The sequence below is a fragment of the Podarcis filfolensis genome (genome assembly GCF_964270895.1).
Source record: "Podarcis filfolensis genome assembly, chromosome: 12".
Taxonomy (NCBI): Eukaryota; Metazoa; Chordata; class Lepidosauria; order Squamata; family Lacertidae; genus Podarcis; species Podarcis filfolensis.
The window spans coordinates 12,452,856-12,469,480 of record NC_139614.1 but is presented as its reverse complement, the minus strand read 5'-3'; the positions used below and the strand labels follow the sequence as shown (position 1 = coordinate 12,469,480).

The following is a 16,625-nucleotide window of genomic DNA, read 5'->3' as shown; positions in this document are numbered from 1 at the left end:
CTGTACTTGGAATGGAGGATGCCGCCATCTTGTTTCAGGCCACCCTTGACACATACCATGTTTCGCTGCAGGCCTCGATTGTTAAAAATCAATACGTGCTTGTATAAAGAATTCCACAACAGTGTAGCTTGTGAATTCATTGGTACAGTCATACTGAGTTGCACATCTCCATTTTGAAGGGAGTTGACTTCTTCTTCTTCTTCTTCTTCTTTGAGTTCTGCCAACCTGACTGCCCCATTTGCGGGTGGGAAATGGGAAGGACCATTTTCTTCAGGTGGGGGTAAATTCTTATGAGAAGTGCTTCTCCATACTTCTTAAACTTCTGGAAACAAGATCAGTCTGAGGATCCAAGAGCTTCCTGGGAGCTCTTCGGAAGAATTCTAGGGTGTTTAATGCTGTGAATCTTTACCTACAGTCAACCCATGTAATTATGCAATTCCTATATCACAAAATGCCAATAAGTCTCCAGTGACTTCATTGCAATGGAAGCAGAACCTGAGGGCATTCTGAGCCCCTGAACTCCTCAATGCTTGGAGAATTGGGACACACACACAGAGAGAGAGAGAGAGAGAGAGAGAGGCAGGCAGGCAGACAAACAAACAAACAAAGAAAGACACTCGTCGTCAAAGCAAGTACAAGGATCAGAAAGAAACTGTCTGGAAGACAGAGATAGCTGCAGCTTCTAGGATGCAGCAATTGTGAAGGGGAAGTCTTCCCAATCAACTGTATGCCCATGCCAAGGAAAAGCATCACCTGCTTGAGGGGTGGTGAACCTGTGACCCTGCAGACATTGGCCATGGTGATGGGCAATGGAGTCCAACAATATGTAGAGAGCAGCATGTTGGCTACCCTTGCTTCAGACAGAGATTGTGGTGAATGGGTCTTGTAGGGCAGGAAACCATTGCAGAACAGCCAGAACATAAATACAAGGAGCCTAGCAAAATACAAGGACAGGAAAAAAGTGATTTGGTTATTTTCCTTTTTGTTGTGTAATTGGGTAGAAGTCTTTTCCTTACACCTCTAGAATAAGGTTACCAGACATCCCCGTTTCCTGGGGACAGTCCCCAGATTTACAAGTCAGTCCCCTGACAAAATCCATCTCTTTAGAAGGAAGTTGAAAAGTGTCCCCAGATTCACTGGGGAAAAAATCTGGCATCCTTACTCTAGAAGTGAAAAGAACCAGGAATGACCTCTAAAATGTTGGGATATTGGGGAGTTGGGGTGGGGGCTCTAGGCCTCTTTGGCATGTGGAAAACTATCCTGGCAGGGAAAACGTTTTTCCTGCTGTTTTTCTATACTAAGGAAGTGTTGCCAGGAGATGTTATATTGACGTCAACTGTTGCCTTCCTGAGAACATGATTTAAAAAAATAATAATAATTAAAGGATATAAAGTGATAACGAAACTGAAAAAGAACAAAAATATCTGAGGATTGAAAGGAGAGGACGGTGAGAGCAAAACATAATGGCTCAGGTAAGTACCTCTTTGCATAGGGGACACTGGCTATCGATCCCCACCCAGGCCAAAATACCTTCCCTTTGATTGTCTTCCCTTTGACTGTTTTTTCAAAGTAAGAGTTGCCACTTGACTTGCTGCTTGCCTTAAACTGCTATCTCTGCTGCAAGCCAACGTACGTTGAACACAGTGAGACTAACTTCTGTGTAAGAACGCTTAGGATAGTTTTGTCTCTAGCTCAGAGCTTTCCAAACTGCGTGTTGCGACACATTCGTGTGTCGGCTGCAGTGCGTCGGTGCTTTCACATGAATACTCCCTGCGCTCCTCCTGGGCTGGAAAGGGGTTAGTTTAACCTCCGGTTTGCTAGTCAAACTGAATTACTGTGTCACAAAATGCTGCGTGTATAAAAAGTGTGTCACCAGCAAGAAAAGTTTGGAAAGCTCTGCTTTAGCTCCTTCCCCCTGCCTTGCAAGTCTGACTTACAAAACTGCAATGAATAATCACAGGGTCCCAAATTCATCTGCTCGTGGGAAGATAGTGAGGCTCCTGCAAGCCATGGATACTAAGTTTTTATTTCTTGCAAAAAGAGAGCTTGGAATTAAATCCACGATAATAGCAGCAACTTAGTAAAGTGCCGGGCTCTGTACTGTTTATATGCCTGTAATTTTATGTAAGTTTTCTTGACTTAAACATTTTTATTTAAGTTTGTTTGACTTTCAATTTTATACTTTACTTTATTGTGCAATATTTGAACTGATTTTTGTTTCTACCTCTGGCTCGTTATAAAACCAATAAACATTTCATCTTTAAAAAAGAGTAAACGGCTGGACACTAGAGCTGGGAAGAAAGGAAAGTAGACCTTAAGAGCAGGAAAGAGCTAAGAATAGGGCGATTTCCTCAGTGAAGGGGTTTCCATCTGGCCTTGCAGCATCTTGCAGGAGGTCATGTGGTGCTTTTCTCAGACTTAAAGAACATGAGAATAGCCTCCTAGATCAGGCCAATCGCCCATCTACCTAGTCCAGCATCCTGTTCTCATAGTGGAGCAGGTGGCGCTGTGGACTAAACCACTGAGCCTCTTCGGCTTGCTGATTGGAAGGTCAGCAGTTCAAATCCCTGTGAACTCCCGTTGGTCTGTCCCAGTTTCTGCCAACCTAGCAGTTTGAAAGCACACCAGGGCAAGTAGATAAATAGGCACTGCTGCAGCAGGAAGGTAAATGGCGTTTCCATGTGCTCTGGTTTGTGCCATGGTGTTCCATTGTGCCAGAAGCAGTTTAGTCATGCTGGCCACATGATCCGGAAAGCTGTCTTGTGGACCTTCCCATCACAGCAGTACCTATTTATCTGCTTGCACTGGCATGCTTTCAAACAGGATACTGCTAACAGCAGTAAAGGTTTAATAAAATGAACCATGGATGGGGGAGAAGGGAAGTCAATGGAAAATGTATGGTTTGTATTTTGGCTTAATATTATTGTGCAAATTTGTAAAATTGAAAATGATAAATACAATAAAAAAGATTACGATGCCACAGAGTGAGGTCTGGGATAAATATTTGTCCTCTAGACGTGGTCGGATTCCAACTCTCATCAACCCTAGCAACTATGGCTGATGTCCAGGGACTATGGGAGTTGTGGTCCAGCAACATCAGGAAGGCCACAAGTTCTCTATCCCTGAGCTACAGTATAAAAGAAAAGGCTGCCTCTGTGGCTGTGATCCTATGTATTTGGGAGTATGTTTCATTGAAGCTAGTGGGACTTACTTCTGAGTAAACTTGCACAGCTGTTTAGCCAAGGAAAACATGGGCTCACTTTCTTCTTGCAGAGCCCAAAGCGTGGAGACCAGATTGAGATTGATCGAACTGGTTACCAACACTGGGCTATCTACGTAGGCGATGGATATGTGGTCCACCTGACTTCTGCAGGTAAGAGCTTCTCATTATTTCCTAGAAAGGGTGATTTTATGAGAGGGAAGAATAAGATAGAGAACATTGGCAGATTACCACTGAAGAAACACAGCCCTTAAGGGGGGGGGAGGTTCCCCACCACTGGCTTAGGGACTAATTGTTGCTGGAAGTTCTATGTCCTGATACTTGCAATTGTTGTAAGCCAGTTACAGGACTGCTTTGTAGCCAAGAGATTGCATCCTGGTTGCCTGTAAGTTTTTTTGGGTTGCCTTGGGCAAAATAAGAGTGACTAACAATAAAAAAAAATAGTATTTGTCAAAACAACAGCAACAACAGCAACTGATGACTTCTTGAAGACAATGTTGTTGATGAAATGCAGGGAATCCAGGCCTAATGGTCACTGCTTCTGAGTTTCTTTTCTCTCTGTGTTCTTGAGATGGGGGTATAGGAAGTTCTCCCTCTATTCCCCTGTCTGCCAACACAAAAAAGGCAGTGGTGAAGAAAGAAAAGCTTTCAAAAGTGGCAGGAAATGACTACTGGAAGGTCAACAACGAGAAGGACAGAAAATATAAAGTCAGGCCTGTAAGCGAAATAATTAGCACTGCAAATGAATATGTTGGGATGGAGATAGACTACAATGTGGCCACGATGAACTGTGAACATTTTGCCGCCAAACTACGATATGGCGAACCTCACAGTAGACAGGTGTGTGGAATTCATTCATGTTTTCGTAATGGCAATCTGTGCCATTGAAATTTTCTTTCTTAACTCCTGATCCTGGAAAAATGAAGTGAGATTAAGAAGCAGTTAATTTACTTTATTTTTATGTGGATTTAATTTCTAACCCCCATTTACAAAGATGGGGAGCAGAACGGAACATTTACTTCAACGGAGTATGTTGAAGTACTGCAAATCAGAACAAACAAAAAAAATAGATATCATAACATTTAAAAATAACTTGAGTTCATACATTCAAATTGTCTGAAGTGACAAATGAGATTAAAAACTCCAAACTCAGGTTTCCAAATTAATGACAGGCTTGTACCCTGATGAAAAATGTTGGGTCTGTATTCCTTTAATATTTTTCAAACTATAACCACAGAACTCAGATTTTTGCACCAAAGCATGTTCTGTTACATGGAATTAATTTTTAAAGCACATGTTAAACCCAGAGTTAATTGCCTTGGAATCTGAGAGTTTCAAATCTGGCTATTTTCTGTCTCCAAAAGAAACATTTAAAGCAATGTTTCATATCAACTCAGTTGTGAGAAATGAAGGACAATCGGTCACTGTGAATAAAAATGCTTAAACCTCTTATTTTTTGCAGGTGAAAAAAAGGCTCTGGTGGACAATCGCTACTACTTTGCTCATTGTAGCAGCTGCGCTCATTGTTTGACGCCATTAGTCAGTGTTCAATATATGATGAGACATATGAACAATCTAAAAGACTGTTGGAGGACAATCCTAGGTTGGCTTCTAAGAAGATCCCATTTTAAAAAAACAACAATTATTGAATAAAAATAAAAACATCAAATCAATCAAGAGTTAGGTTTTCTGTCTTTATCCATTGCTCTGAATTTTGAAGGATGGCTCTGTTTCATTTTGTGCATTGTTTTGTAAAGTGCAGATTAGTTAAGAATTTGAATGTGAATTGAATCAAATTTCTCCCTGCTGCCTCTAGATGTGGTAGAGGACACTGATCAACGTTGAAGTAAGGTTCAACTTACTTGAAGTCTGGTCAACTTCTGTACTTGGAATGGAGGATGCCGCCATCTTGTTTCAGGCCACCCTTGACACATACAATGTTTCGCTGCAGGCCTCGGTTGTTAAAAATCAATACGTGCCTGTATAAAGTATTCTACAACAGTGTAGCTTGTGAATTCATTGGTACAGTCATACTGAGTTGCAGATCTCCATTTTGAAGGGAGTTGACTTCTTCTTCTTCTTCTTCTTCTTCTTCTTCTTCTTCTTCTTCTTCTTCTTCTTCTTCTTCTTCTGAGTTCTGCCAGTAAAAGTTTGAATAATATTTTAATGGGTCTGGACAATGATCTATTCCAAAGGAGTCAGTTCTTAAGCTTCCAGTCACTTCAAATTGCACAATATTAATATCATAGACAAACAACTCTGTGGTTGTCCATTTCTTCAGAGTGAACATAACCCAGAAGACCTCCATATATTGTGTCAGACCATTGGTCCATTTCGCCTGAAGTAACCTGAGGTAGCCAAAACGACTCATCTCCTGACACAACATTGCATCAATGTGGCTTAATAAAGTGGGTGAGTGGTTTTTTAAAGCTCTCACACCTGGCATGGAGTCAAGTCCAGCCTTTCCATGAGACAAGGCAAAGCAATTTGCCTCAGGCGGCAGGTCCAACCCCCGCCCCACCCCCTGCTGCCAGTCTGGCCACAGCCACCTGTACCACCGCTGCCGTGGGTGCAGCCACAGGTGAAGATAGTAGTGTGAGCACAATGGTAGTGGCAGGGAGGGGGCCCAGATCTGTGTTGGGGGAGCATTTTGCACTGGGTTTAGGGTGGTGCAGGCAGTTCCCCCTTGCAAGGTGCCAAGCCAAGGGGGAGCGAAATAATAATAATAATAATATCAATAATCAGTGCTATTTTTCTAGAAAAAGAAGTGCCGGATCTCATCATGACCACCTCCCTTATTCTCTTAGAAATAATAATAATAATAATAATAATAATAATAATAATAATAATAATAACAATAATAATTTATTTATTTATACCCCGTCCATCTGGCTGAGTTTCCCCAGCCACTCTGGGCAGCTTCCAACAGAACACTAAAATACGTATTAAACATTAAAAGCTTCCCTAAACAGGGCTGCCTTCAGATGTCTTCTAAAAGTTTGGTAGTTATTTTTCTCTTTGACATCTGGTGGGAGGGCTTTCCGCAGGGCAGGTGCCACTACCGAGAAGGCCCTCTGCCTGGTTCCCTGTAACTTGGCTTCTCGCAGTGAGGGAACCGCCAGAAGGCCCTCGGCGCTGGACCTCAGTGTCCGGACAGAACTATGGAGGTGGAGATACTCCTTCAGGTATACTGGACCGAGGCCGTTTAGGGCTTTAAATGTCAGCACCAACACTTTGAATTGGGCTCGGAAACGTACTGGGAGCCAGTGTAGGTCTTTCAAGACCGCTGTTATATGGTCTCGGCAGTCGCTCCAAGTCACCAGTCTAGCTGCCGCATTCTGGATTAGTTGTAGTTTCCGGATCACCTTCAAAGGTAGCCCAACATAGAGCACATTGCAGTAGTCCAAGCGAGAGATAACTAGAGCATGCACCACTCTGGCGACACAGTCTGAGGGCAGGTAGGGTCTCAGCCTGAGTACCAGATGGAGCTGATAAACAGCTGCCCTGGACACAGAATTGACCTGCGCCTCCATGGACAGCTGTGAGTCCAAAACGACTCCCAGGCTGCGCACCTGGTCTTTCAGGGGCACAGCTACCCCATTCAGGACCAGGGAGTCCTCCACACCTGCCCGCCTCCTGTCCCCCCAAAACAGTACTTCTGTCTTGTCAGAATTCAACCTCAATCTGTTAGCTGCCATCCATCATCCAACCACCTCCAGACACTCACACAGGATTTTCACCACCTTCACTGGTTCTGTTTTGAAAGAGAGGTGGAGCTGGGTATCATCCGCATACTGATGAACACCCAGCCCAAACCCCCTGATGATCTCTCCCAGCGCCTGCATGCAGATGTGAAAGACAATGGCCACCTGAGAGGTGCCAGAACTATGTTCCGGCTTTAAAAAAGCCCTAGTAATAATAATAAAACCTATATTTATACAGGTACCCACTGAGAAGATCCATAAAAAGCAACTATACCAAAATGAACTATTGTGAAAATAATAAATATTTAGTGGTGGGGGGCATCCAAATTTTGTCCTCGCTCAGGGTGCCATATTGCCAAAATCCGCTCCTCAGGATACCCTTGCATGAAGTCTATTGTTATCAGGATCATTCATTTGAAGTGTTAGCGCTTATTTATGACAGTGATAACTAATGGAGGAAAGCCTACATGGGTCTCTGTGCAGACACTGACCATAGCTAGACCTGATTAAATTCAGCAAGGTTGTGATTCAAACGTGTCTCAAGGAATGTCCTGTTGAGAAAGCGGAGAATGTCGTTGGTAGCATCAGAGTTAGACCCGTTTTAAGAAGAGAAGTGTGGCATATTTCTCTTAATTTGGGGGCACCAGAGCTGGCATATAGCCACAAATAATAATAATAATAATAATAATAATAATAATTATTATTATTATTATTATTATTATTATTTATTATTTGTACCCCGCCCATCTGGCTGGGTTTCCCCAGCCACTCTGGGCGGCTTCCATAGAAAACCAAAAATACACTAAAATATCACAGATTAAAAACTTCCCTGAACAGGGCTGCCTTAAGATGTCTTCTGAATGTCAGGTAGTTATTTATCGCTTTGACATCTGATGGGAGGGCGTTCCACAGGGCAGGCGCCACTACCGAGAAGGCCCTCTGCCTGGTTCCCTGTAGCTTTGCTTCTCGCAATGAGGGAACCGCCAGAAGGCCCTCGGCGCTGGACCTCAGCATCCGGGCAGAACGATGGGGGTGGAGACGCTCCTTCAGGTATACTGGGCCGAGGCCGTTTAGGGCTTTAAAGGTCAACACCAGCACTTTGAATTGTGCTCGGAAACGTACTGGGAGCCAATGTAGGTCTTTCAAGACCGGTGTTATGTGGTCTCGGCGGCCGCCCCCAGTCACCAGTCTAGCTGCCGCATTCTGGATTAGTTGTAGTTTCCGAGTCACCTTCAAAGGTAGCCCCACGTAGAGCGCATTGCAGTAGTCCAAAGGTAGTACAAAGTACTTCCTTTTACAGCATCAGTAAAAGAAGGCATGCATGTTTGAAGAAACAGAAGCATGCTTTGGAAAAGAACAGCTACAGTACTTATGGCATATAGTCCCCACGTTTTGCAACACCAATTACTAAACGATTCTATCATTTGATAAATAATCAATCTAAGATCTGGAGAGAGGATCAAAGACGGATTTGCATTAGCACGGACATCAGGATGGGTTCATTCCAATTGTGTAAGACACTAATTACAGAAAAAATTGTTGCCTTAATTATTAAGTATATCTTGCAGTGTATTTTTATTTTAAAACAACAACCACTACACGTGGATGTTTTCATCTGTTCATTTGTGCACAGCCCCAGAGTCCTGCAGAGAAAGCAAAAATAAAATAAAATCCACATTTGGTCTCTGCAGATTTTATTTTCAGACATACATTAGATAAAGCTGACAGCTATGTAAAATCACACGTTAGTGGGCAGCTCCCCATTGGCTACATGGCTACATCTCCATTCTGCGTTCCCGCGCACTGTTTTAATTAAGATTATTTATTTCTTTATTGTGATGATCATATTTTAATTGCCTCTAAAGCACTGGAGAGATGGAGGTGCAAGCACATTGTGAATAATTTATTACCATTTGGAAGTAGAATATATGGCACGATTTTGGAACGTGGGCAGTTTGTTACTGTGAAACATCCCTAGCCTTTGTCTTAGATTTCCATTGACAGATAAACAAAACATCTCATCCATGTCCCACTCAGTTCAAAGCAGCCTACAAAGAGCATATTTCCAATGAATTGTTTCCTATGTTTTTCAAGGACCCATTATCTACTACTCTGCATTGGCGACGGGGGGGGGGTGAAGGCGTCTCCTCTGTTATTTTTATGTTAATTGACATTTCAAATGTTGAAACACTCCATTTAGGAAAACAAAAATGAAGCATTGAATTATTGCAGAAACTGAAACGAATTGAAAATACAACAATTTGATATGAGGCTACTCCTGTGTTTGATGGTTCAATTCTGCTCAGAGGTGACCAGGGTTTTGCTTATGAGAGCTAAAAAAAATTGAAATGGGCATTATCTGTGCTACGGGGTTTTGCCGCATGAGTCAAATGTAGGGATGTCAGAGAAATCTGACAAAAAAGAAAGCAGAAACTACTGCAGCTCATGAGTTTATTTGTGAACAGCGAATATGATTGGTACTCATTCACATTGTTGTTTTTAAGTATGCAAGTGATACATACATGATAGCGGCTGTGTGGTGGTTTTTTACTTTCTTTTGATGTTGCCTTTACATTGAAGATAACCTAAGTTACATAAATAGTTATGTAAGTTATGTAGCTTATGTTAAATAGCATCCAGGAAGATGAATAACACAGTATTTGGCAGAAACTGAACTGCAGCAGAACGGAAACAGCACTGATTGTGACAAATACCATTTTGAGCAAAAATGGCTGCCCTCCGTAGTCTTAAGCCGCACCTCTATATCCTAGTCTTTGACACCTGAGATATGCATTTTTAGGATCTAAGGTAAAGGTAAAGGGACCCCTGACCATTAGGTCCAGTCGTGACCGAATCTGGGGTTGCGTCGCTCATCTCGCTTTATTGGCCGACGGCGCTTGTCTGCAGACAGCTTCCGGGTCATGTGGCCAGCATGACTAAGCCACTTCTGGCGAACCAGAGCAGCGCACGGAAACGCCATTTACCTTCCTGCTGGAGCGGTACCTATTTATCTACTTGCACTTTGATGTGCTTTTGAACTGCTAGGTTGGCAGGAGCTGGGACCGAGCAATGGGAGCTCACCCCGTCACAGGGATTCAAACAGCCAACCTTCTGATCTGCAAGTCCTAGGCTCTGTGGTTTAACCCACAGCGCCACCCGTGTCCCTTTTAGGACCTACTCTGGTTCTAATTGAAATTTGTCTTACACTGTTTTTCATGTTGTGTTTTATGTTGCTGTTAACTTTGGACCTTCTGGTGATGAGCGGGTAATGAGTTTAATAATAATTCATTATTATCATTGTCCAACATGTCCTTGCTGGAAGCTGCCATATTTTCCGAGCCAGACAGAATTTGTCATTTTTTTAAATGCTAAGAGAGAGACAAAAACCACAACTTACAGCTACTCTAACTGCTATAGAAGGGCTGTGTTTGCACAATATGTTAAGGTAACCTGGAACTGTGTGAGCATTTGGGCTTCTACAGAGGAGTTCACATCTACTTTGTGCTTCCGTGGTCCTTTTCACTCCCGTGCCAAGCTATGTCAAGGTTTAGTTTAGCATGTCATCCATACCTCGGGCCATAGTCAAACTCTCTCCTCATTAACCGTGAGTTATGGCCAAGGACAAAGCTTGGGTACAGCTTTTGGTTAAAGGGGAGAGAGCTTAACCACAATCCTGAGTTCGGTTGACTCTTAGGGAGACTCTTGAGAGTCCCATGGACTGCAAGAAGATCAAACCTATCCATTCTTAAGGAAACCAGCCCTGAGCGCTCACTGGAAGGACAGATCCTGAATCTGAGACTCCAATACTTTGGCCACCTCATGTGAAGAGAAGACTCCCTGGAAAAGACCCTGATGTTGGGAAAGATTGAGGGCACAAGGAGAAGGGGACGACAGAGGATGAGAGGGTTGGACAGTGTTCTTGAAGCTACCAACATGAGTTTGACCAAACTGCAGGAGGCAGTGCAAGACAGGAGTGCCTGGCGTGCTCTGGTCCATGGGGTCATGAAGAGTCGGACACGACTAAACAACTAAACGAGTTCGGGTGATATGCTAAGCCAAAGCTTGGCTTTGCTCATCACAGCGTGAGAATGAGAAAGATCAGGGAGGAGCAAGGCACCTCCAAAACCCTTTTAGGGCATTACAATCCCCTTGTCCCTGTCTTCCACACAGGCAGGAGAATGTTTGCAGATGCAGACAATTCTATCTACAATTCATAGAATCACAGAATTGTAGAGTTGGAAAGGTCATCTAATCCCCTATGCAGGAATCTCAGCATGTGGTCCCCCATCCAATTCAAAACCATACCAGACCCTGCTTAGCTTTGCAAATGTGCTAGCAGTTTTACTGCTGCACCACAATTGCAAACTCCAAGCAACTCACACCATCTGCCATGGGCAACTTCTGTACTCAGTTTAACATCGTTTTAGTCAATCTGTTAAAAAAATCTGATAATTAATTAGTTTTTTTTAACAATGTTTAGCCCAGGAAGGGAAGGGGGACAGTTGCTAATGAGCTAAACAGAAAGAGGCAGTAGAAAAGACTGGAAGAAAAGCTGTACTTTCACCTAATAAATAAGAAACAACAGCATGGATGCACCCAAAGTTAATCACTTTGAAGTCTCATTGATCTCAAAGGAAGAGATTTAAGGACATAATCAAGTCTTCTAGTGCAATCAGTGGGACTTCGACATGATTAACTTTGTGGCCAATTTCATTTGTAGTGAACAGGGCTGTGCAAACAAATTGGGCCCATTTGGAGGTATCTGGGCCTTGGTCAAATAGGTTCAAACAACCCTGGATCACTACAGGTTGGGTTGATTGACTCAGAAACATGTGGGGCTGATAGGGTAGAAAAGAGGTAGGAAAGAGAAGTAGGTGTGAGTGAGAAGGATAAGGGACCCACTGGGGAGCTGCATCTTTGCAGGCAGCCCTGTATTGGGATATTTTTAACGTCTGATGCTTTTACAATTTTTTATATGCCGTAAGCTGTCCAGAGTGGCGGGGGAAACACAGCCAGATGGGCGGGGCATAAATGTTGTTGTTGTTGTTGTTGTTGTTGTTGTTGTTGTTGTTGTTGTTGTTGTTACTAGAGAAGATAGGGGATGGAGTACAGTAGATGCCTATCCCACAAGGCCTCTTCTCTTTCCTGCATCCTCAAGCAGCACCACAAAGATCAATTTCCCTTCAGGTCCACCCCTCAACCATATTTTTAAACCCTATTTTAACTGTTTGTTGAACAAACAGGGTTTAAAAATTCCTTTAAAACCCTTAACTCTGATAAATTACTACAGACAAAGTTTGAAGCACAAAAACTCTTTTGTAACAGATTAAAAGGTAACGGGACCCCTGACCATTAGGTCCAGTCGTGGCCGACTCTGGGGTTGCGGCGCTCATCTCGTTTTATTGGCCGAGGGAGCCGGCATACAGCTTCCGGGTCATGTGGCCAGCACGACTCTGGCAAACCAGAGCAGCCCACAGAAACACCATTTAGCTTCCCGCCGGAGCGGTACCTATTTATCTACTTGCACTTTGACATGCTTTCAAACTGCTAGGTTGGCAGGAGCAGGGACTGAGCAACGGGAGCTCACCCCGTCATGGGGATTCGAACCGCCAACCTTCTGATCAGCAGGTCCTAGGCTCTCTGGTTTAACCCACATTGCCACCCATGTCCCTTCTTGTAACAGATTAGGTACATCTTTATTATGTACATGGCTAAAAATGAAAACAGGACTTCCCTTGCAGTATAAAACCTTTTGGTTAACATAAACTGTTTTATCACCTTTTATACAAATGGGATAAGTCTGGGAAAAGAACTTATTATGCTGCTGGGATGTGATTTTGCATGCATTGCCTAAACACCATATTTGAGGTTAGGGTGATATTAGTTTATTATCTGTATGATACTGTTAGACGTTGCCACAATTTAATAATAGAAGAAGACCCTTAACCCCATCCCAAAAATTGCTTTGGAGAAAGATTCAGGGCAGGTGGCCCTTAAGGTGGCCCTTAAGGGCGAATTTTTTCCAATCCAGGGACCACAGAATGGGGCCACAGAGTGTATTAGAGGACAGGCCTGTGCACAACTCTAGTTTTAAATGCATAGAGGGCTTCATGCCTGTCAGGGAACTGCCATCAGAACTAGAGGAGGAGGAAGCGAGGCTCCACAGCGATGCTGGAGAGGGGCCAAGCAGGGAGAGAGGAAGGTCTCCTGTTGGGGAAGAAAATCAGCGCAACACCAGGGATAGAGGGGGGCCAATGGGGGAAGCAGAGAGCAGGCTCCGGGACTCTTCACTGGACACCAGCGGGGAGAGCACAGGTCCTCCGCTACCCACGCCCTCCCTGCGCAGAAGACTTCCGCGCAGGGAGAGTAGGAGGAGACTGGGCGTCAAACAACTTTTATGTTGGAAAAGGTTTAAGAAACGCCCACTGACGGATTCTGCCAGCGACTGAACAGCCACGGAGTGGATGGCTGTCCAGCGAGAAATGGTTTAACCAGCCAACCTAGCCCAGAGCGGCGGCAACTTACGCACAAGCAACCCCTAAAGCCATCACAATGCCATAGCAAATATCCACTTAACCTTATAAAATGTCCTAAAATGACCAGGGCCTTAGGAAATCTAGCTCACTCCTAGGCCAAGTCAAGCCCTAGGAACTGGTTTATTGAGAGGACTATGCCCAGAAAGACACTCTAAGAAGAAAAAGAAATAAATAAAAAGCTGTAAATAAATAAATTCATATTTGCACAAGGGAGAAGCAGGAGGTGGATACATATATAGGAAATGCTGGTAACTTGTTTCCTGGAAGGCTATAGTTAAATTTGCATACATGAAGACAGATGAGTTGTTCCATTGTGTGCTCCTTGGCACTTTCCTTTCTTCTGGGTTTGCCTTTTCTGATCATATTACTCAGCCAGTTTCTGCTGCGGTTCAAACAAAAAACATGTGCTTGAAGCTTTTCAATATGTTCCTTTATCTCTCTCTCTGTGCTCTAGAAATCTAAAACAGCAGCCCAACCGTTGGAACGAGAAGAAAAAACAACCACTGGTTTAGCAATGTTACGAGTCTGAGGCGGGGTGGGGGAGACACCAGTTTCTAATGTTAGGAAAAACAGTGCGCGTCCGCCAGAGACCGAGTCTGAAGAGAGCGGGGAGTCCCCCAAACAAATTAAAAAGAAGAAAAAGGCCAGAAGAGAAATCTGAATTTTATGAGGTGTACATGTGTTGCAGAAACACTTGTCGTCAGTGCTGTTTTTCTAGAAAAAGGGGTGCTGGAATTCACCATGAATGACAATGGTGCCCACCTGAGAGGTGCCAGAACTGAGTTCCAGCTGAAAAAAGCCCTGCTTAGTTTGATGATTATGCTGCTTATGACATAATTTGGGAACACGTGTACTGAATTTTATATAAATTTCAGCTTTTTTTAAAAAAGAAAATTTTAAATTTTAAAATGGTGTTTGTATTTTAAAATTTTAAAATGGGGTTTGTATTTTAAAATGGGGTTTGCATTTTAAAAATTTTAAATGGGGTTTCAGAGTTTTTAGGGGTTTTTGGATGTTTTATGTAGATTTTCAATTTCATTGTTCTATATGGGACAATGACAATAAAGATATCGTATATCGTAAACCGCTTTGAACACAATCATCTTTAAGAACAGGAAGTAAAAAGGTTTGGTTTTAATTTCTACCTGGCCTGGGAGGGCAGGGTCCTGACTACCTCCAGCTACAAAAGCTGAAACTGCTGAGGAGATTCTTGGGCCGGGGTGTTTGTGGGAAGGAGTTTGTTGGTGGGGTTGTTCCTGTTGTGTGTGTTTTTTCTTTTTCTTTGTATCTCTATTTTCGATCTTGTGATTTATGTGGAAATTGTTTAGTTTAGTTTTGTGTTTTTTAAAATGTTTTACTTTTGTTTATAACTACTTTTGTTGTAGTCAGGGCTTTTCTCAGGTGGGCGCCATTGCCATCATAAGAGAACAAGGGATGCAATCATGGCTGAATTCTGTCACATCTCTTTCTAGAAAAGTAGCACTGGCTGTAGTTATGTATTTGCTTCATGTTCTAAACTGCCTTGAGCATGGTTTGAACTGTGGAAAGGCAGCATACAAATACATTTATGTATGTATATATGTATGCAGGCCTGAGTCCCAAGCAGGATTCCATTGCCAGTATAGCCAAGCCAGTTTCCTGGTAATGGCCTCCTAAGTATGGGCCATTAAGGTAACAAGGAAAATGGCTCTGTGCAAGAGAGCAAATGGTGGGGTACTCTTCCCTCAACTGCCTGTTAGTTAGAAAGACAAAGGGCAGAGTTGAGGTATGTGAGCCAGAAGCTAGATGCAGATGATGTTGGGAATCTGAATCTATGTGCAGCTACTCACACAGAGTCAATTAGGGTTTGGACGGACAGCCACGGCAATGTGAAGGAGTAATCTGCCTGGTGATACAGAGGCATGGAGACAGCTCCATGATTGGTCAAGCTCTCTCATGGGAATAATGATTAATGGCCTACTAACTGGAATGTGTTAGTGTACGAGGCTGAGTTCAGGAGTTGTGAGCCGTGTATGAGAGAGCAAGTTAAAGATCCGTGTTCTGTTCTGTTCCTGTAAATAGTCCACTGTATATAATAAACACCTAACTACAAGTTCCTGGTTCCTGCTTCGTCCATCCTGTCTGCAGCCAAGTTGCCAATTGCTTCCGTGGACTCTGCGTATACTCTGCTAGGTCTGGCTAAGGTCCTGCAACAAGTCAGAAAGTTGCGAAACACCAGCAGGTTTTGCCAATAGGAGAGAGAGAGAGAGAGAGAGAGAGAGAGAGAGAGAGAGAGAGAGAGAGAATTGATTTCTGCTTGAATCCAAGGCTATTGCTATGGCAGAAACAACACCGTCTTGGGGTGTTAATGCTGTGAGCCCTTCCATTGTAGGCTCAGGATGTATATATGTGTAAATAAACCATATATCCTAAAGACACCACAGTCTCTGTTGTCCCTTATGCCGAGGAAACTGAACTCCTGGAATCTCTCACGGCTCAAAGATTGGGGTGGTGTGCGACAATACTAATAAAATCGATAAGTTAGCAAAGCTCAACCTCGTAAAATCAAGGAACGGAAATGTTTCGCAGTGCTGCTATTAAATTGTCCCTCACAGACCGTAATTGGCTGAAACATTACTAGCTTCTTTAATGTTTAGGAGGACAGGTTTATAAGGGCGGTAGAAACACAATCACCTCATCAATCAGCCTGCAGAACTGTATCTATGGCCTGTAAGAATAATTAAAAAAGGACTGTTGCAAGATAATGGAAGCTTGGAAGTCTGTTTACCAGAGGCCAGAGAGGTGACGAGAGCAACCAGGCAATGTTGTCAACAGGGCTATCTAACAGAATGTGCAAGATTTATAGTCGACTCACTAGTAAGGATGGGGAAGAAATTTGGTGCATTTAGCAGTTAAAGGTGAATTTACCTAATCTACACTTTCTGAAAAAATATGCAGACCAAAAAGCAAGCAGCCTTTCATATCCGCACTACTCTGAATCGGGTTTTTAAATTTCCCCTCAAATTTCTGCAGGAATAGATACAGGCCAGGGCAGGTGGTACCCAGGACATCACAGGGAGTATCGCCACATATCAGTCCCCTGGGACAGATCAGGGGGGCTGTAGTGCAAATTCAGTAAATAATAATATTAATAATTTTATTATTATATCCCACCCATCTGGCTGG

The 16,625-nt window shown here is 43.2% G+C and overlaps 1 protein-coding gene across 1 annotated transcript; it reads left to right on the top strand.

Moving 5' to 3' along the window:
* Positions 1–1,384: 1,384 nt before the first annotated feature.
* Positions 1,385–4,108, top strand: LOC310746410 (phospholipase A and acyltransferase 2-like; the record flags this gene model as incomplete). Its single annotated transcript, XM_083580124.1, has 3 exons — positions 1,385–1,472; positions 3,274–3,373; positions 3,792–4,108. The coding sequence occupies exons 1-3, from the start codon at positions 1,464–1,466 to the stop codon at positions 4,106–4,108; spliced, it is 426 nt and encodes a 141-aa protein (XP_083436250.1). The 5' UTR covers positions 1,385–1,463.
* Between the last annotated feature and the right edge of the window lie 12,517 nt (positions 4,109–16,625).